Source organism: Neolamprologus brichardi, chromosome 6 (assembly GCF_056152115.1).
Source record: "Neolamprologus brichardi isolate AB-2024 chromosome 6, ASM5615211v1, whole genome shotgun sequence".
NCBI classification, from domain to species: domain Eukaryota; kingdom Metazoa; phylum Chordata; class Actinopteri; order Cichliformes; family Cichlidae; genus Neolamprologus; species Neolamprologus brichardi.
This window is the reverse complement of record NC_142109.1, coordinates 8,910,912-8,932,427: the sequence shown is the minus strand read 5'-3', so window position 1 is coordinate 8,932,427 and position 21,516 is coordinate 8,910,912. Positions and strand designations below refer to the sequence as shown.

General features: G+C 40.2%; 1 protein-coding gene across 2 annotated transcripts; it reads right to left on the bottom strand.

The window, feature by feature from the left end:
- Positions 1-3,523: 3,523 nt before the first annotated feature.
- On the bottom strand, positions 3,524-14,674 carry vap (vascular associated protein). 2 transcript variants are annotated; one of them, XM_006796177.2, is made up of 12 exons: positions 14,398-14,674; positions 14,092-14,283; positions 13,416-13,799; positions 11,144-13,072; positions 10,956-11,044; positions 10,776-10,834; positions 10,018-10,181; positions 8,408-8,573; positions 8,128-8,319; positions 5,769-5,990; positions 4,082-4,241; positions 3,524-3,976 (listed from the first exon to the last, which is right to left on the bottom strand). In XM_006796177.2, the coding sequence occupies exons 2-12, from the start codon at positions 14,132-14,134 to the stop codon at positions 3,902-3,904; spliced, it is 3,483 nt and encodes a 1,160-aa protein (XP_006796240.2). In that variant the 5' UTR covers positions 14,135-14,283; positions 14,398-14,674; the 3' UTR covers positions 3,524-3,901. The 2 variants fall into 2 exon arrangements, with proteins under 2 accessions (XP_006796240.2, XP_006796241.2); XM_006796178.2 differs by lacking the exons at positions 3,524-3,976; positions 4,082-4,241; positions 5,769-5,990 and adding an exon at positions 7,566-7,728.
- Between the last annotated feature and the right edge of the window lie 6,842 nt (positions 14,675-21,516).

The following is a 21,516-nucleotide window of genomic DNA, read 5'->3' as shown; positions in this document are numbered from 1 at the left end:
AAACTAACCCATATACCCCCTAAAAGTTATCAATCCGGGGTCGTTCAGTGTTCAGTAAACCTGCTGATTTTTTTAAACTGTCTGCCATAATGTGATAATAATACATAAGTGGGATACAGACTAGTGGATGACAAATCCCACAACCCCTGCTGCAAAGCACTGAATGGTCCCTGAGCATGTATTAGTTATTACTTTAATAGACTGAATTAATCCAGCCTATAGTTATGTCGTTTTTACATCCTCTACATTGTGACGATGCCAGGATCATCGTGATTATAGCCTCAGTGATATAATATACACATGAATGAGTGCTCTTAACGGGGTCAGGGAATGCTTCAGAAGACGATTTCACCATTCCATTTCCCATTTGTTTGCAGATGCTTGTTTGTGGTGACAGGACTGGGGATGGTGTTTAATCTCAGGGTCACTGACAGCACGGTTAACCGTCTGTCTGACTCCTCTGCCCCAGCACACCAGCGTCACACACACACAAACCCACACAGTGCAGACTGACAGTAATGCATGTATCCAGACTGAGTTGCGGTAATATTTAGGGCATGACTGTAACAAGACTATATATATATATATATATGTATATACATATATATATATATATATATTTAGTCTGTTAACTGTTAAATCTTTTTTCTTTTACTATATTTTATTAATATTTTGCACTTTACTGCTTTTTACTGTACCAGTCTGCTGAGTGACTGTCTTCTGCTCGTCAAATACATTTCATTGCAATGCTGACCCTGTGCTAACTTGCATATGACAAATAAAACTGAGACTGTAAATGTCTTACCTTTTCATTCATCACCTCGCAGGAATTGCGCAATTGAGTTTACGGGGCTGATTAATCATGTGAATGACGTGTGATGAACAGGCGTGTTATTTTCAGAACATACTTATATTAAGTGTCAAAATAAAAACAATTAGGCCTGGATTGATTACTCAGGAACATGATTCACTTCTGGTATGCATACAGCCTACACAAAGGCAGGTATTTCACACACCATTGTTTGCCTCTGGCCTGAAACTATTTCAATGCTTTGTTGATTTTTTTTTTTTTTTAATTTTTATAATGAAAATCCTTCTCCAAGGCTCATTTTATAAGTTGACTAGAGATTAGGTGGCTGGATGGGCTTTAACTCAATAAGGGCACCGGACAAAGCCTCATAAACTTACATTAGGAATTCTCACAGGCCCTGTGTGTTCCTAATAAGGATATATGGGAGCTGGATCACCAAAAGGCACAGGAAGCAAGCTTTTAAAGTGCCTCACTTCTACAGATGGAGGAAGTGACCACACAGACATGCAAACACACACACACACACACACACAGCTAGGTGTAGGTAGGTGATCAGGTGATCAGAGAACTGGCTTTTCTGCTCAGCATTATCCTGCTTTGAATTGACGTTAAACACACACACACACACACACACACACACACACACACACACACACACACCAAGTATAGACCCAGGGCACCACCATCCCTTTAAGAGTTCCTTTGGATGACGTCCATATAAGGAGATATTGGAGAGAGTCACATGGGGGGAAGAATGCGCTGCTCCGGTCATGTGACCACTCTGAGGAAATGAATGAATCTCCCTTTTTAAGGCCATGTTTGTCTGTTACCGCTCACATTTTCTTCTGTATTCTTTATCCGATTTATGTTTCAATCACAGTTTTAAAAGATTAAATGTATCTTTTAAAATAATCTTTTAAACTTTGTTCTCTATCCAGACAGAAGTTTCTCAATCTCACGCCTTTCCTTCAGCAATTTCAAAACTAGGCAGCGTGCATGACTCATGCACGCATTACAACACATAAATGTAGGCACTCCCTCCCTGCATTGCTCACTCACACAGTCAGAGAAACTCACAGTCCTGGGTAAGGCCAGCTCTGACTAAGACCGTATATGGAAGAAGCTGGCAGGTAGCTTCTGTCCACTTCTCACTCATCCCCCCTCTCTCCCCACCCTCTCCCTTTAAACTCCCATTAAGTCTCCAAGCCACTCTCTTTTTCTGTATGTGAGCACCATGTATGCTCAGTATGCATACTTTACCTGTTTCAATCTACACCATGTTTCCAGTCGCTTAATGGTCACATTCCAGCAGAGTTTCATACACAGCATTGAGGGGGCGGGGCTCGTGTATGTGTGGTATGCCTGTGCTGCAGTAGAAAAAACGAGAATGAAAGAAGGTATAGGAAACACTAAAATATTAGATTAGAAGAAGCCACAAAATTAAGTCGTTAGTGGTCTTTTAGCTATTACTGCAGCTAAAATGAAAATCAGAGAAACCGCATTTAGTAAATAATAGCACATTTATTACTGTGAAATAACAATGCATCTCATGTGAATAATGTAAGGCATTAGCACGATGTCTTCTGTCAACCTTTAAGCTTACTGAATTTTTAATTCTAAAATATTATGTCCTATCTTAGAGTCACAGGGACACACAACCTTTCTTTTAGGCCCCTAACAGATGAGATACAGGGCTACAAGATTAGGAACAATAATGATATGCAGTATTATGCTTGCGTCACCTCATTTCTTTATATTTTGTTTAGGCAAAAACAGAGTTTGTACAATTCTAAGAAACTCGAAAGTCAATACTTTGTATGACAATCCTTACTCTCCAACATAGTCTGAACTCTTAGGCAAGCTTTCTCATACTTTATTTAAGTCGTCTTCAGGAATAGTTCTGGAGGCTTTCTAAAGGACATTCAAAGCTTTCTTGTTTCTCTGTTATACTGCTTTTTGTTCTGTTCTCTGTAAAGATGATCCCACACTGCTTCCGTAATGTTGAGGTCCAGCCTCTGGGGAGGCCGATTCATAATCTTTCATTGTGTGTTTTTCTACCCAGGTATGCATTTACTGTATTAGGAATGTGTTTGGATCAGTGTCATGCTGAAAAATAAACTTGTTGCCAATTAGATGCTTTCCAGATGGTATTGCATGGTGGATCTAAATTTGACAGCACTTCTTCTGTGTTCATAATTCCATCAATTCTGACAAGATCTCCATCACCACTGGCTGAAATGCAGCTCCAAATCATGACAGAGCCTCCAATGTGTTTTACAGATTAATGTAGACACTCACTGTGGTAGCGCTCTCCCTACCTCCTTCATAAAAAGACAATGATGTGAACCAAAAAAATACATAAATTCCAGTTTGGATTTACCCCTTCATCAGACTTGCTGCCACTGATTTTCAGTACACTTCTTATGAAATTAGGCACACTTCACCTTTTTCTCCCAGTTTCCTTTCCTTAACTAGGACTTCTTGACCTTTCCACTGATGGATCAACTGGATCAGGTGAAGATCCTGATGCATCTCTCCTGTCAGGAAACAGCCAGTGTCCAAATAGGAACTTCGAAGAAAGCCTGGAGAACTATTGTTCATCAACACTTGGAAAATTACAAAAAAGTCCTGCTCCTTGGAAGCAAAATATGTAGAAAGCAGGGGTGGTAACTAAAAATGTTTCAGCTAGTACTTAAATCAATTAGTCTGTACTAAAATGTGAGAACATCTTTGTGTTTTTATTTTATTATTGTATTCGTAAGTGTAAAGTCTTCAGTTGTTATTGGAAGTAAGTAGAGTATAAATATCCTTTGATGGCTTTAATTCCAAAAGTAAATACAATATATTGATGCCCTGAGTAACAGTATAACATTATCCAAGACCTTGTACCACACATGACAGACATGCAGTTAACATCTCAGCATCAGAAACAGATTTAATCTTTCAAAAAAAGAAAGAAATATGTACACATTTATACATTTACTGCCTTACTTTTTTTTTTATTAACAAAACACAAATATTTTAACTTTACAATGCATTAATAAACTGTAAAAACCAGTGTCAGAACAGATTGAATCCTCCATATGCAAGTTAAGCAGTCCAGCTCTTCCCCATGTCTACAAGCTCCATGCCTTCACAGTAGGACCGTGGTCGTGACACCCTGACCTGGTTTCATAGAGAAACATCGCATCATTCAAACTGTGAAACCACACAGACGTTTGTATCTTACCGAAACTCTCATGGAAACCACATGCACAGTCACACACTCACTGTGGGTGTCCTGTGAGAAGCCAGTTGCTGCAGAAGTGGAAATGGAGTCCAGTGAATGGGTTCCACTGGCCAGCTACACACTGAAAGGTCACTGGCCTTACCCGAGTCCAGCACACCATCCCCCATGCTCATCTCACTCCCCCTCCATCCATACTGGGAACTACAGGGTGCAAAAGGATTATTTACATTATTTAAACACTTCAAGTTCAAATTAGTAGATATTTTAAGCAACAGTTAGGGAAGAGAGTAGTGAAATCTTTGAATGAGTGGGTTTTTAGAGAGATTACTTATTAACATTTAAACTAGACTCAAGTGTATTTTGCATTTATGTACTAATTATTATGTTGTGTTAAGTCCTGCAGTTAATTATGGATAGTTCATTTCATTTCCTATCCAGTTCAACTTATCCCAAACTGTATGAAGTGAGTTTAGTTTGGATTACTTTGGAGGCCCAGTCCACTGATGCCCTAACATCCTACTTCTGGGAGAAACCTCTGCTGCACATGATACATTCATTAGAGTTAGCTGCTGTGGGAACTGGCAATTAAAAGCACCTCACACACATTTAGAGCTCATGCTAATGCCTCACAGAGTTTAATTAGAAACTCCATTTCAACATTAACTCTCCAGGAACTGACTAGAAATTTGGACTCTGTGCTTATGTATCAAAATCTGACATTTTATTGAAACTACCATGTATTAGTGAGATGCAGAGGTGGTGAACAGAAGGCATTTGCGGCTTCTGCTGAAGTGCCAAATACTGCATGCTCTCTAATGGCAACTTGAAGCTGGCTCCAAAAGCAAGTCAATGTCCACAGACTCCCATCCATGTTAAAATGGCCAGCTTTACAGTCTTAAAAAACAACAACAACAACAACAACAACATGTCCACTACAAAAATAGATTGTCCCCTCTCCAAAACATCTATACGGTGAGTGATTTATTAGTTTCAATTTCTTCTTATTTTAATAATTGATTTATCAGGCTACTAGAGTCTGATATTCCCCACCTGACCTATGCTGTTGATGCCATTCTGGAGCATTTGGAGAGTGACTGGGACATGAATAACTTGAGCCGATTATATAATATTTTATTACAGTGTATTTCTTACTAGGCAGCTCATTCTCTTGACAACGATTTCTTTAAAGCTATAACACATTTTGGGGTAAGACTGAAAAAAAGGCAGGTTTGAAATGTAAAAGGGAAGTCAGAGGTCAAATGTTACATGATATTTGGATGCAAGCTACGATGTGAGATTTACAATCCCCATGTACCAGGATCATTTCCTAAATGCTGCCAATGCAAACACAGGCAGAAGAATTTTAAGCAGTTTTAAGATAAAAGACATTTTATGAAAGTTTGACCTTAGGGTCCAAAGTAACATGGTATTTAGAATCCGAATATAGAATTCCTTATATCCCATATGCTGTCAATACAAAAAAAAAAAAAAAATGTCAGTAAGAAACAGTTTTAGCTTTACTGGCTTTAAAACATGTAAATATTCCAAGGTGACCAGTGACCATCACTGATAACTGTGAACCAAGTTTGTTTTTAAGCTTCAAGAGTGGCATTGGTGAGAACAGAGAAGCTTTTCACTGAAAACTCTCCCACATTTTGGAACACACAACTCACTGTCAGACAATGAACTGTGTGTGTGTGTGTGTGTGTGTGTGCGCGCTGTATATACCTGTGGGGGTAGATTGTGTTGATTCGTGTTCCATGGCTGGGGCAGGTGGAAGCCAGTGACAGCGTGTCGTCGTGGTAACAGCAGGGGCGGTCAAGCGCTCGCAGATGCAGCAACTCATCGGAGCGTGTGAAGGCAGGATTGTCCAATGAGTCTGCCGATCCCGCCCACGAGCGCAACCAGAAGCGACCTGACAGCTCATCAAAGTGGTTGAATCTGCGATAGCTGCGCAAACAAAATCGTGAGAGGTCACAGGGTACAATGCTTGTTGTTGTTGCTTCTCTTTGCAATCTGGGTTTTCCTTTTTTTAACAATTGTGTGCCAGCTTTAAACGTTTCACATGAACAAAATTTCAAGAAGGAAAAAAAAAAAAATCAACCTAGTCGATGGGAGACAGCCCTTTTACAAGGTGGGGTCATAACTTGAACCTTATCTCTGTGGCATTCATAGAAGCTCTTATTTTACCCCTAAAAAGAGTTTCTTCTTAAAAGCTCTTCACAAAGCTGCTCAGTTTCACCGAGGAACAAAGAACTCCTATGACAACAGAAAGGTCGGAGATGACCCCGCTCATACAGATGATGTTATGTTTCATGAATGAACTGATGTGTCACAGTGGCACATGACTGCTCCTTGCCAGTGAATAACTTTCCATTTACCAGAAATAGATCAGTAGGTAAGAAGAAACATTAACAGATTTGTTTAAAACATTGCAGATCAAGAACAATATAAAACTATATTGTTTTGTATTGTGATTTTTTCCAAGTTATTTTAATAGTGTAAGTTCCACTTATAAACACCTTTAAAACCCAGCCATTGCCCTGAAACCAGTAGTTGTCAGCAGTTTTGTAATGAACTCTAGTTTACAACCAGGGTTTGTGTACACTCTGTATACTGGCAGGAGATTACTGCTCTAAGATGTATAACCAATTGTGACTGACAGCTGCGATATTTGTGTTCATCAGTGCTGCACAAAGATTATAGAAACGCCAGAACTGTTCAGCATATCTGATGTATTTGTTTTACCTTACAATATAAAGCGCCTTAAGGTAACTGTTGTTGTGATTTGGTGCTATATAACTAAATGAATATTATTTGGAGTCATCATGAACTCAAAAACAAAAATATAAAAAAAATGCATTTAGCAGTGTTTTAGTATAGTCATAAAAGGTAAATCCTCCCCATTATTTGTATAAAAATCCTCTGGGATAACTTCTTTTAGGCTAATTTTAAAATATTTTCCTGTGCTAAATAAAATGCTTTGCAAAGTTTCTCTAAACTCAAGCAATCATGAGCTACTTTTATTCTTGGGATGTTTAAAAAATAACTCCAAAGAGGTCCCAATTTCCTGGAAAACACACATTTCCTACTCTAAGTAGACATACTGGACGTAAGGCTTAGCTTCAGACTTATTACTTCCTGTCAGATCTTTGTACATGTTCAATATTCAGTCAAACAAACAGTATCTTGATTAAGATCGATATGCTTTTGCCTCTTGCAGTCTCAGTTTGTTATTAAGGTTCAAATGAAAAGTGCTTCGACACAAGAATCCTTGTAGGTAGACTTTCATGAAGCTGAATCCAAGTCTCTGCACGCCATCATATTAGAACCATCCAAAACTACAAGGTCATTTTTTCCAGACTACACTTGGAGGAACACCCGTGGTTTAAAAACAAACAAAAGAAAGTACACAGAATTGAGATTGCATTTATGCTGGATTTACTAATATTACCATGCATACACCTCTAATATTAGTTGTGTAGGAGGAATTTCCGTTCAGGAACATCTTGTCTAATAGGATTCCTCATCTCCTGGCCCAGCACCCTAATGAAACATGTCACAGTATCAATGACTGTGTCTGTGTGCTCAGCTGTCAGCATATGTGGAGGTTAGACATTCAGATTGAGCCAGCAGTCCAGTTCCACCTTCATCCTTAGTATGTGCGTTGTCAGCTAGACTGTGCCACCTAGTGGTAATGAGTGTTTACAGTTACTGAAGAGCATGTGCGTTTATGTCAGTCTCTGGTTTTTCTCTCGTGGATCACAACAGAATACTTTCACCTAATGTGAGTACTGCGATTTACTGTACGTCATAAATATGCACGTTTTTACTATAAATTTTAAGGTTTATGGAAATACTTATCATCCAAAAAATATGTAACCTTTGCAGTGAAAACCACAATGGATCTAAAAGCAAACAAGATGTGACTGAAGAGCAATCATTCAGTTTTAATTAATATATAAATATATTCATTTTAAAAATCCACTGTGGTGGTGCAGAAAGGCAAAATTAGAAAAACTGTATAATTAACAAAATATGCACATGCCTGAACTGTAGGTGTGTCTTAATAAAAGTCTTTTCCTACCTGCTGCGAGTCTGGTCTACTTTGGCCTGGATCAGAATTGCTCGATAGCGTCGCACTGCCACAAATGCCACAATGATGATCACTGTCACTATGATGAGTAAGATGGCAAGGCACGCACCAATGAGACGTGCGCGGGTCATTCTGACATCGCACCTCTCACCCATGAACCAGAAATCGTCACCTGCAAGGCAGCTAATGCCCAAATACAAGTCATTTACACATGCAAACAAAATATTCCTGGATGAACAAAAAGATTTGCTTTTTCTTTTAACGTTCTTACCGGCAAACTGGAAGCTGGTGTGGATGGTGTGTGCAGATGCCGTGATGGTGGCAGTAGTCAAAGTGGCAGACTGAGGAACAGCTGTAGTTGGCAGTGCCAGGCTGGGAAACACACTTATATCCTGCAGAGCACTGCAGTAACCAGTCACAGATGTCGCCCTGCAGACCTGAGGGGAAAGCATGTTTAAAAAGAATTAAAGAAAATAATAAAGGTGGTGCCATTTTTTTATTTTCTTATCATAAAGTGATCTCACTGTAATAATATATGCATCCAAAAAGCAGACAGGCACTGAAGTTTTTAGTAAACACATGAATATCATGCAATTACACATTAAGCTAATGTGTCACAAGGCTGAATTTTCAGTTGTACTTGAGATACTTGAGACTTAACAATTGTTGATTAGGTTCTCCATTAACCAGCTGATAATGTTTCTTATTTGGTCTAAACAGTAATCCGTATTTCAAAAAATTGTTACTAGTATGTGCACTGTATGGACAAAAGGTTACATCGCTTGATCTTTGAGCTGTTTTCAGTCCTGTGACCACAGGTGTGGCCCTGGACTCTGAGTTGTGAAAAAAAAAAAGTGTCTTTCTAAAGAGTTAACTGAATTCAAGTGTTGGACTGTTATTGCAAGGATGTTTTCATTGCAATAATTCAATTTGTCAAATCTCTTCCGTCCAAGATTTCCACCATTTAAAAGGGATCACCACACCAGGTAGTTGTAACTCAGTCACCAAAGTAACAGATCACATAAAGTCACAAAGTGGTGAGGTACATAGTGTGTAAAAGTCACCAACACTCTGACTCCAAACTTCCTCTGGCATTAACATCAGCACAAGAAATGCGCATCAAGTGCTTCATGACATGAGTTTCGATGGCTGAGCATCCCCTGAAAATAGAAATGAACTGGCCACATTTTCAGTATCTAAAAGGTTTTACTTTCTCACCTGGAGAAATATAAAAATTTATTATCAAGTTTCCCCACTTTTAGAATAATTCTCATCTTAAAGCTACATGACATCACTCTTGCTTTTCTGGTGAAGATGTCTGTAGCATGTGCTCTCCTCACATGTTATGCCTCTAACAAGCATGCAGTACAAAAATGAATCATTGAACCTACTGCGTTTCTTACCAAACGACTATTTAAACTACACTGCAGCACTTCTGCATTGTAGATTTTTTCTGATGCCAAACATTAAAATGGAAACCAATAAAATGACTCCACGCTATAGTAAAGAAGAAAAAGTTTGTTAGACCAAGCCAGGTAGAATAATTAGATTTTTCATAATTAGATTTTGTGCTTAACTGAGTCAGGCTAACTGAATTATGATGTTTACATCAGTTTTCCTGTATCTGGGTTAATTGAATAAAGAAGCTTAAAAAACTGAACTTTCTCTCAGGTTAATGAAGAAATTCGGGACATCTTGGTGTCAATTTTTGACATTGATGACAAACTCAAACACCCTGTCGTCTGCAGAGAGATGACAGGAAATGAACGGAAAGATATTAAGAACAATGTGCATGAAAAGGCAACCAGACTCCTCCCAAACTGCTCAGCCACCGGGGCTTCAGTCAGCTGCCTGCAGACAGGCACGCGAACACAGGCTTACCTCCGACTGTGATGTTGGTGATCCTGGAAGTCCTGAATGTCCTCTTGTTGCGAACAGCCTGGGCTAGGCCAGTACGCTCCAGCAGTGATGTGGGTTCTGTCATGCTGAGCCACTCCAGAGCTCTGCTGGTTTTGAACTCCAGCAGGCTCTGCACTGCACGGCCACTGGAACAAAAACAGAACTGGAGATTTGCTTTCTGTACCTCTTTTTACGCAACTTTCTGTGACCGATCCCAAAGCATAACCCAATTACAATTTCCACTGTGCTTTAGTTAGATCAAAACATTCCAGTTGGGAAATTATCTGAGCCCCGTTGACAAACTGAGGGATAGCTAATAAAATTAACGTCAGGAAAGCAACATAGAGGTTAGAGACCATTACATAATTTAATGGACACTGACTTTAGTTTCCAAAGTCCCATTAGCTGCATGGGTAAAAAAAAATGATGTTAATACTTAGGAAAGGGGAGAAAAATGCAGAAGGCTGATGAAGAAGTTATTATGTTTTCCCCCCCCTTTTTTTTTCCTAATGATGTTTAACTCTGGTGCATTTTGTGGTGTTTTAATTGTCTTTACTTATATCTGAGAGTTTATATCTTCCCCTAGTGGCAATGATGTATTTAACTTCCCATAACCTGGGATAGGAAACACACAAAACTGAGAAATGGACAGTACATATTGAGAGACAAGATGGAGCTAATTGAAACCTAGAAAGAGCCTGGAGGTGCCTTTCGTTTTCAGCTTGTCTGCACCACCTCACCTGCTCCAGACTCCCAGCAGCCGGCTGAACCCTGGGGCTTTCTGTAGGTATGGCTTCATCTGAAAGAAACCTTAATTGAGAACTCTGTAGAAACTACTCAGCTGAAGTCACAAATACTTAATTATTTGATTATTTTGGCTTTTTTGGTGCCAGTGTGTGTGTTATTGTACAATCCCTCACCCAGGTAGTAGTGTCGTTCTCCAAATTGACATTTGAAGCCAACATGGGCTCTTCTACAACTATCTGCAGCAGCAGCTCAACTGACTCCACTGGACAGAACAAGTAAATAAACTAATTTCAGGACTTCTGGATATATAATCAGGATATTAACCTAAATGTAAAACACTTCAGTGGTGTTTGGGAAGTACCTCTTATGGCAGCAGGCTGATCTGGCACGATGTAGAACTTGGGACTGTTTGTGGAGCTTCGAGCGGGTGTGGAGGTTAAAGCAGAAGAGGGCTCCTGGCTGGGATGCATGGTTGTCCGCTGTGGAGGTTGCTGTGGTAGTCCAGATGTGGGAGTGCGTGTGGTCGTGCTGCTGGGAGACCACTGCCAGAACTTATCATACTTTTCTACTTGTACTTCTCCATCTCCATGTCCATAATCTAATGTTACAGTAGAAGGGAGAGGAGTATGTGTAGTAGTAATAATTAGGGGTTGGGATTGGTTACGTGTTGGTGACATATTAGTAGAAGTCGGAGGAGGCGGGTGATTGTGTGTAGGAGGTGACATTCGTGGAGGTGAAGGCGTGGTTTTGCTGACTGTGTGGTCCGTGGACTGAGACACAGACGAGGCGTGGTGTGAACTATCAGGAAACGTACTGTGTGTGTGGAGTGTGTACAAAGCTGTAGAGGACTCTGTGGATGTGGTGGATGATGAAACAGCAACAGCAGTAGAATCTGTGGGCGAGTCATCACGTAGGAGTGTGTGAGCAGGATGCAGAGTGTATGTCACTCCAGTGGTTCCTGTGATGGCTGAGTTTTGGGTTACACCTCCCACGGTCAGCGCTGCCCTGGGTGTAGAAGAAGAATCGTTGAACCCTGAAGTCCAACTGTAAGCCTTGGTAATACCAGGTGGGGAAGGGGTAGTGTTTGTAGTCGGGTGCGCATCAATGATATTTCTGCGTGCGCTTTCTACTGCCGTTTGTGTCTCTTTGTCTGTCTGTGTAAATGAAGATGACGTGTAAGCAGAATGTGTGGGGCTCTCTGTGCTTTGAGGAGAGTCTGTTAGACTCCTTGTGGAAGATGGGAGCGTCATCTCAGTTTGTTCAAACTTATCAGGCAACTCAGATGTGACAGTCTGAGCAGCAGCAACAGATACAAATGAGTTAATTTGACTTATGTTTGGATGAACTGGATCAGCCTCCACAGTGCTAACAACATTGTTGAGCTCTGTGAAGTGGGTGTTGAATGAATGAGTGCCGCTGTAAACTTCTGAAGATGATGATGATGCAGTGGGTTCAGTGTGGGTTTGTGCACTGAAGTCATCCTGCAGTGTTTTGATGGAGGATTTTAAAGGGTCAGAAGTGACAGCAAAGGTCAGGTCAGAATTATGTCTGTCTGTGCTTCTCTGGCTCCTCCAGGAATGAGGCCGTTCATCTCCAGATGTCCCACTAACACTCACACCATGTGCGGTTATGCCTGTATGACCTGTCCTGGAGGAAGATAGCTCAGCTGGAGCAGAAGTACGGAGAGGAACGCTGGCGCTGGACACTCTTTGATCCATTTGTGTGGCAACATCTTTGCCTGTGTTTTCAGATGTCTGAATGGATGTATCTTGTATAGCTTTGCCAAACACGAGAGCTGAACTACTGGCTGTTTCCTCTGTCAACGCCATCAGAGTTTGAAGGCTTTTTTCAGTCGGGTTTGAGGGTGTGCTGGTATTGGGGCCTGCACTAAGTCCATGCTGAAAATATGGGTGTGTTGTATTTCTGGCAGCCATGGGCCCATCGGTGAGGTGAGCAGCTCCAGATGTTTCCGCTCCATTGTCTGGTTTTTCCTCAGGAAGAGGGAGAGTTTCCCTATCACTTCTCCCAGCGACAGGGAGTCCCTGCTGGGATGAGGTGGGGTTCAGCAGTCCTTGATCCAGAGAGGAGGCACTAGACACAGACAGAGGTGCAAAACTCCTCTCCAGACCATTGTAGGTGTGATCTCTGCCCTCCTTCGTGCCTCTCGCCACTTCTTGATCAACAGGAGGACTACTTGTAAAGCTGGTTCCTGTTGGAAACCATTGAGTGGGGTCTAAGTCTGGATGTTGGGTTGAGTGGTCCTCCGAGGAATTCCTCTCATCTTCCTGGACTGGAAAACCAGGAACAAACACAATAACAGAGAGAGACAGGGTGAGAAGAGACAGAGTGGAAATCACAACAACATAACATTGCTCTATGTAACACTACAGAGGGAGATAAGATCTTTCCGACAGATTCCCAGCTCACGGCACAGTTGGAACAACACATTTTCACAGCATGTTAAACTATACACTGCTGAACCCGACTCCTACTGTAAATCATGAATATATTTCATGTATTCACTGAGAACATCAGGAGGCAGAAACAGCTCTAAAAATACCAGAAATAAATGTCATTATGATTCTCGTGATAGGACTAAGCAGTGGCTGGTTATTGTAGGAATGTTTTCTCACCATAATAAGCCAGCTGAACTGCATTTAAAGAACGTCCTGCTCCTGTCCAAGTGAGGTTGGCTTTGTTCTTGTCACAACCAGACAGCAGAGCCTTGCCCCCGCTGGCCAAGGCTCGATCTTCTTCCTTCCAGACACAGCGCACTGATATACTTGAACCATTTTCCAACCATACTAACTTTAAGAGTACCTGCCCTCCCAAAGGGATATCTATCACCCAAGTGCAAACTGAAACCTGTGAGGTTTTGTCAGACTGCAGGATCATGGGGTCGAGACTGCTGCTGTTAGTAAACAGTCCAGCCAAAGTGAGATTGATGTGACCAGCAGGCTTTTGGTCCAAGCTGACATTTCCACCACAGTGATGATATGAAGAGGCCAGCGCTTTATCTGAGAAGAGAAAGAGAAAAACCTTGCTAGACTTGTGCAGTTCAAATTGGATTTGTGGGAATAAGCTGAGGGAAGTACAACCAAAAGGATAATTTAAACAGAGAATTTCAGAGCTTACAGAACATCTTATTTCCATTGACTAACCCCAATAATATTGAGGTTGATCCGAGAACAAAACGCTATTCCATACCGACAGTGTGCATATCACTTTGATTTAGCCTAATTTAAAGACAAAAGAATAGCAAATAGCACAATAGCATCTAACATGTCAGCGGCGGGCGGACGTTCTTACCTGTTGTGACGATAAAAAGCAACAGACAGGCGTGGAGCTGCATTTCCAATGGTGAGACATTTCAGTGTAGGACACCCTTTTAATCCAAAACACATGCAGTTTTTTTTACACTGACAACATGTACATGTTACGAGGAGGACGAGCAAACTGCGCAAATGATTAATGAGCTCCAGTCTTTCCTGTGGACTGCCCCTGAGAGGGAGAGAGAGAGAGAGAAGGCAGAGAGGCGTCAGAAACTTTCCTCCTCCATCATTTCCTTGTAACGGAAACCGCTGCGCTGTCAGGGGCACAGCGCAGCACACTCACCTAAATTAGACACACGTGTGTGTGAGAGGCAGCCTGTCCTGTACCGCAGAATGGACAGAGGCTTGCGGATGGGAAGGTTTTACGCCGCCTCCAGGCTTTTCCACACGACATTTCAGAGAGGAAGGAATCCAGTGCGTAAAGTCTACACAGGAAAATGACCGCAGGCGGCATGGAGACATGAGAGGGAGCAGTTCATTAGAGCTTTTATACTTACGCCCCACTAGGAGTGCTCGAAAGACTAAAAATGAATGCTATGAACACGTAAACAGGTTTTACGTCTATAGGTTCAAAAAAGTTTAGGAAATGCGGAACAAATGAAAATATACCGGGAAAGCGGATGACACCATTTCTCAAACATGTGGGAGAAAATGAACTTTGGAGGTGACTTTGTAATTAGAACGTGTAAGATCTGTAATTAAACACATTAGCTTCCTCCCCTATTTTATAACCCCATGACACCCACCGTGGACTGACTTGTTAAGAAACGGTTGCTTTCTACAAGATAGTGACCCGAAACACAGCACCACATTATACAGGAGAAATTTCCACACATTTAAAAACAAACAATCAAAAACAACAACAATCACACAGGACACAGTTTTGTTTTATTCATATAATGCCAACAACAATAATCATGTCAAAGCACTTTAAAGTGTAAGGTAAAGAAATACAGTTTTATAGAGAGAATCCCAGTAAGCACGTGATATCACTGGAGAGAAATAATAATAATAAAAAAACCAGAAACATCTCGTTTAAATCAGTCAGACCATCTGAATGAAAGTCTGCAGGCTGTGACTGCTTCCAGTAAAGGATTGGCCAGCTTATTATCCCAGCACGGTACCTGATCACAGGCAGTGTGTAGGTATTCATAGCCTGGATCTTGTTCTTACCATTCAACTGACTCCTCAGGACTTGCCTGACCCTCTGCAGGTACTTGGTGGTTGCAGCTTTTCTAGCGGCCTCTTCATGGTTCCCATTTGCCTGTGGGATCCCCAGGTACTTGTAACTGTGCTCTATGTCTGAAATGTTGCCTTCAGGTTGTTCGATCCCCTCAGTTCTGACTACCTTCCCTCACTTGGTTACCCGACTACACTTCTCCAGTCCGAACAACATTCCAGTGTCATTGCTGTATATCCTGGTGGTGTGGATCAGTGAATTGATGTCTCGTTCATTCTTGGCATAGCGCTTGATGTCATCCATGTACAGGAGGTGGCTATGTCTACCATTCTGTAGTTGGTAGCCATAGCCAGTCTTATTGATGATCTCACTGAGGGGGTTAAGGCCTAGAACAGCAGTGGGGACAGAGCATCTCCTTGGTAGATCCTGCACTTGATGGTGACTTGTGCTATGGGCTTGAAGTTAGCCTCTAATGTTGTCTGCCACATCCCCACTGAGTTTCTGATACACAAAAGATCCAAAAAGAAGTTTACCTTTAATGCTCTGCACTACGAATGCATTTAATAGTGGTAACACATCACCTAGAAGTCAGAAGTTTAAAATTGATGCACAGTCTATGGTTTTGATAAGATAGTCGCTTGTTAACACTCCCTACACAGCTTCTAATTATTGCAAAGTAAAATGGAAACCCCTGTTTGATGGTGCATGGAACAAACTGATCCCAACTAAAATGATGTGATGCAGGCTTTGCAGCTTTGTTTACTGCAGTGGTGTGTGCCATTAAACAAAACTGCAGGGTTGACTGGGTTAGACTTTGTATGTGTGCTTGATGATGGAAAAGGAAAGTACAACATGTGGAGTCTTCTTGACAACCCGTGCGTAGGATCATGCGGACTCCAGAGTCAGTAAAAACAGGACCGCTCATGTTTCCCACTTTGAGAGCAAAGGAGGCATCTTCAAAAGCCTTCTGCACCTGAGTTAAAGCAGAAAACACACACTAAGCCATTATCCAAATAAAACTCATACATCATCAGCACATGTGACATGCATTCACAGAAAGTGAAATCAAAAATATTTAATTAATTCCATTTTTTAGAAAGCTTGTTAGTGCTTAGTTATAGCTTGGCTGTATGTGCATATTTTCTGCTGCTCTCTTGCCACAAGAGGTCGCCACAAGACAGCACTGATTTGCAGAAGTGTGTATGATGTGTAATGAAAGAGCCTCTGATGCTTTTGTTGTGAGGGTAGCTCATACACATGCTGTCATTGTGTCTCGTGAGTGTTTATTTTTCATTCAAGAGATCAGCATCAGTTTGATTTTGTGACGACAAACTTCATGTGAAGTTCGCAACATTGTTCAAGAGATTTGAACACACCAGTTTAGGGAGACATGGGTGCATAGAGTCGGGTCGGGTGCACAGGAGAGGTGAATAGGAGAGTGTCAGGGGAGATGTGCAACAGAACGAGAGAAAACATTTTTACAAGATGGTAAATTGGGACACTGGAAAGTTAATTACAATGACCATTGTGGCCTCTGGCAGCGGACTCTGTGCTTGTCCTGCTAGACCTCAGTGCAGCAATCGATGCTGTTGACCATAATATTTTATTACAGTCATTATTATTTATTAAATGGAGAGTTATCTTTACACACTGAGTTTAATTATGGAGTTCCACAGGGTTCTGTGCTATGACCAGTTCTATTTACCTCATACATGCTTCCTTTATCATTAGAAAGGATAGAAAATATGGACCAAATATGGTTGTTTCATGGTTGCCTGCTCTATCACGCTGTGTTTTTTGAACACCATGACACAAATGCGAGATCAAATTTTTTTTATGTGAGTACACAATCCCATTGCATAACATCAGCATTTTTTATATACACTATCAGTTAAATATTTGAACATACCTTCTCATTTAATAGTTTTTCTTTTTTTCATGACTATTTACATTGTAGATTCTCACCAAAGCTTCAGAACTATGAATGAACACATTGGAATTGAATGTAAACAAAAAATATATATTTTAGAATCTTCAAAATACACACACTTTGCTTTGATCACTGCTTTGCACACTGTTGGCATTCTCTTTTTTGGAGAGAGGTAGTCAGTCTGTAGATGAGGTAGGCACCAGAAATGGTTTTTCAACAAGTTCCCACTCCATCAGTCCTTCTTGGTCAAACAGCCCTTACACAGTCTGGAGCTGTATTTAGGTGGTGAAAAATAAATGATGGTTCAACTAAACGTAAACCGAATGAGATGGTATGTCACTGCAGGATGCTATGGTACCCATGCTGGTTCAGTGTGCTACTGTTCAACTCCCCAACAGTGTCACCAGGAAAGCACCCCCACACAGTCACACCTCCTCCATGCTTCACGGTGGGAACCATGCATGTAGAGTTCACCTTTTCTTTGTCATACAAAGAGAAGGGGTGGAACCAAAGATATCTCAGATTTGGACTCATAAGAACAAAGCACAGTTTTCCAGTGGTCTAATGTCCATTCCTTGTATTTCTTGACCCAAACAAATCTCTTCTACTTGTTGTTTTTCCTTAGTAGTAGTTTCTTAGCAACTATTTGACCATAACACCTGATTTGTGTTATCGCGAGTCTCCTCTAAACAGTGGATGTAGAGATGTGTCTGTTACTGGAACCCTGTGTGGCATTTATCTGGGCTCTAATCTGATGTCTTGCTACCATTCAATCTCTGAGACTCGCATGAATTTATCCTGTCCAGCAGAGGTGACTCTTGGTCTTCCTTTCCTTGGGTAGTCCTTATGTGATCCAGTTTTGTCATAGCACTTGATGGGTTTTGCGACTGCACTTGGGGACACATTGAAAATTTTTAGAATTTTCCAGATTAACTGACCTTTAGTTCTTCAAGAAATGATGGACTGTCACTTTTATTCACTTAGCTGATTGGTTCTTGACATAATATTAAGTCTAACATTTGTCAAATAGGGCCGTCAGCTGTGTACCGCCAGGCACACCTGTGAAAGTGAAAACCAGTTCAGGTGGCTACATCATAATGCTCATTGACAAAAGACCAAGGGTTTGCAGCGCTGTCAACAAAGCAAAGTGTGGCTACTTTGAGGAATCTAAAATATAAGACATATGTAGAGTTATTTATCTTTTTTCTCTTTGCTACATAATCCCCCATATCTTGCTTCATATATTTGATGTTTTCAGTATAATGTAGAAAGCAGTAAAAATAAAGAAAAAGAATTCAATTCAAGTCTAAAAAGAAAAATGTTTTTACTTACCTGAGAGAGCAGAGTCAGGTGGAAAGCTAAGCAGTCTCAAAAACACTGGTGCCAAACTGAAAACCTTGTGTGCTTTGAATAAAGCACTCAAAAAATAAAATTGGGTGGTTGTTACATTTATAACTTGTAATTTAAACAAAACAACTGTTTATATGGTGAACATCATTATATTGTGTAGGATCTGCATGAAGTTCAGCCACTTTAATATGAGATGATATAATCTAGAAAGAGTGGTTAGTAGCCTGGACTTGCAAAATTCACAAACCACATAAGATTTCAAACCACAGGAAAATCACTCGTGTTATAAAATGCAAAAAAGGAAAGAAAAAGTATTGCTACTTATATTGGTTTGACATATCAAGGACAAAAATATAAATAAAAATCTGTATCAAGCCTTGTAATCAGTTATTATGTTAACCAGACTAGACTTTGTTTAATGACTCCAAAAAATATCTCTTTAAATTAATTTTAAAAAATCATGGAAAGGATTTCCATGTTAATAAATGGCTTTCTAGGATTAAATATTTTTGTTGGACTAAAATAATTTGAATGGGTTGGATCAACTCAATTAAATAAAGTTGGACTTAACTGCAAAAAAAAAGGGTTATTCATCATTAAATAATTAAGTTGGTCCAACTCAAGTACATTAAGTTGGAATAGCAGAATTGTGTAATGCTAGAATAAAGCAATGTAATCATGTCGGAATTCTATAAACTCTACAAAAGAAACCTATGGGCTCAAATTGTGGTCATAAATATTTTGTACTTGTAAATCAGGATTTGTATGTGTAAAAAGAAATTGTGTGTGTGTAAAAAAGATTTGTATGTGTAAAAAGAATTTGTGTGTCTTTAAAAAAGATTTGTGTGTGGACTTAGCCAAAAAATACATGTGAAACTCTGCACTCAAGCTTCAAGTTACAAGTACGAATTTTGACCCTATTTTTATTCCTTTCATCTGATTGGGCACCCTGGTGTGCCCATCAAAACAAACTCCAACACTGTATAGATTTTCAGCAGGGATAAAGATTTGGCTCCCACGTACCACGAGCCATTAATAATTGACATAAGAAATTGTCTCATGGGCCAAATATAATTGTATAAAACACCCTTGGTATAGAACCTGTTTCTACCCAATAAACCATTACACAGACCTACTGTATGCTTCACATATATGTTTTTTAAGTTTATCTGTTCGCAATTACCTGGAGGGTCAGAAGCTATTTATTCTTCCTTCAAACTTGTTCCACTCTGTCTTCATCGCTGTGTTTTGGACAATGGTTGCTCACCTCATCATGTGAATGTTCTCTAACCCTAACCCCTAAGAAAAAGGCACTTGGGGCACACATCAAGAAAGGGGCAGGTGCTCAAGCCCCTTTCGCCCCCTCTTCACGTGCCTGGCCTCGAGCAGCCTCGGCCTAATGCAGTGTAACAAGGGAGGAGCAGCTAATGCAGCCCCAACTGTAAGCCTAATCTTAAAAACTGGGAGGTGGTTCCCCAGAAACAAACCTGAAAGCTGAAAGTTATGAAAAAACTACACTGCATTGTTTGCAGTGGTTTACAGAACATCTGATGTGGCGTGCACATTTAAACATAGGATCCAGAATGCTATTCCAAAAGGTTTGATATGACAATGTTGATTTAGTAAATTTAACAGATAGAGGGTATGTTGATGGATTAATGGATGGATAGATTGATTGATGGATGATTTTTTCCCCTATACATTCAAATTAAAGTTAATAATACGGGTATCTGGTGTAACACAACGTTTGGCTGAGAAAATATCTGTTTAATAACTTAAAAGTTATAAATAAATAATAAAGATCAATCAAGTGGACCAGCATGGGAAAGCTACAATGATCCCCTTGGGCACTTGGGAAATGTATTTAGTTTTAGTTTGTGGCAATGATTTTAAATTGCTTTTTGCTTTTTTAAGAGTAATGAAAATTTAAAACATTATCCAAGCCTTTGCTTGATTTGCAAATCAATTAAGCTATGTTACTCAGTAAAAAAAACAACAACAAAAAACTAGTAGGTTTATAGTGTAATATTTTACAATTTGGGGAGAAGACACAAACTCCTCAGGGGGTGCATCAGGAAAAGAATCTGGTGGAAACATTTGCCAAATCAAACATCTGCCACACGCTGTATTAACCCCTTGTGAGTAAGGGAGCAGCCACAAGAAGCTACTAAGTGTGAAAACCTATTCTGAGTATGTTGGGTAGATAGCTTGGACTGGGAGGACTGTAAGGTGCTAGTTCCGATTTGCCGCTACCACTCCCCGGAGTGTCGGCCAGAACACTGCTCAAGGCCCGGATGAATGTTCGGAAGGGAGACAATGAAGACACCGAGGATAGTGCAGACTCTTGTATTGACATCACACAGTTGAAGGTAACAGGGATTGTCAGAGGAGCAGGTTTTGCATACAGGCTTAGGTGTGTGGGTATGTGTGTGGTGTGTGTGTGTGTGTGTGTGTGGTCTCTGAAAGGAACAGAAAGAAAATACTACATTACTAAAGTGTTCACATCAATAACTCCAGAGTACATCAACATAAACACAGGTGGGAAATAAACTAACATCCCCTTTAATACCATAGGCCATATATTACCCACGACTCAAGTATAGACCCACTGAGAGTACACAGTTATACCCAACTACACGGAGTTAGCTTAGCTATCTTAGCTTAGCTATCTGCAGGCCAAACACAACTTGTGTTTGGCCTACCTACACTTAGACATGAAGTATAATATTCTTTATTTGTTTAACAAATATTACAATGTAAAATTTTTTGTTGTGTTAGGACATTTATTTATTTTTTAAAATTTAGCATTACTGTGCTTTTTTATTTTTTTGAAAAGGTAAACAAAATGGTTACATGTATTTGACAAATTGAAATAAAGTATAATCTGCAAAAAAATCAATTGATTATAGAAGAAAGAATGCAGCCCCAAAATGCATTTCTCA

Bases quoted from the DNA above. Each gene is read 5' to 3' on its own strand.
- vap (XM_006796177.2), bottom strand. From the start codon at position 14,134: ATGCAGCTCCACGCCTGTCTGTTGCTTTTTATCGTCACAACAG. The intron at 10,835-10,955 runs GTGAGGGATTGT...GGTTTCTTTCAG, and splicing joins AGAACGACACTACTACCTGG to ATGAAGCCATACCTACAGAA. The intron at 10,182-10,775 runs GTGAGGTGGTGC...TTTTTGTTCCAG, and splicing joins CTGCTGGGAGTCTGGAGCAG to TGGCCGTGCAGTGCAGAGCC.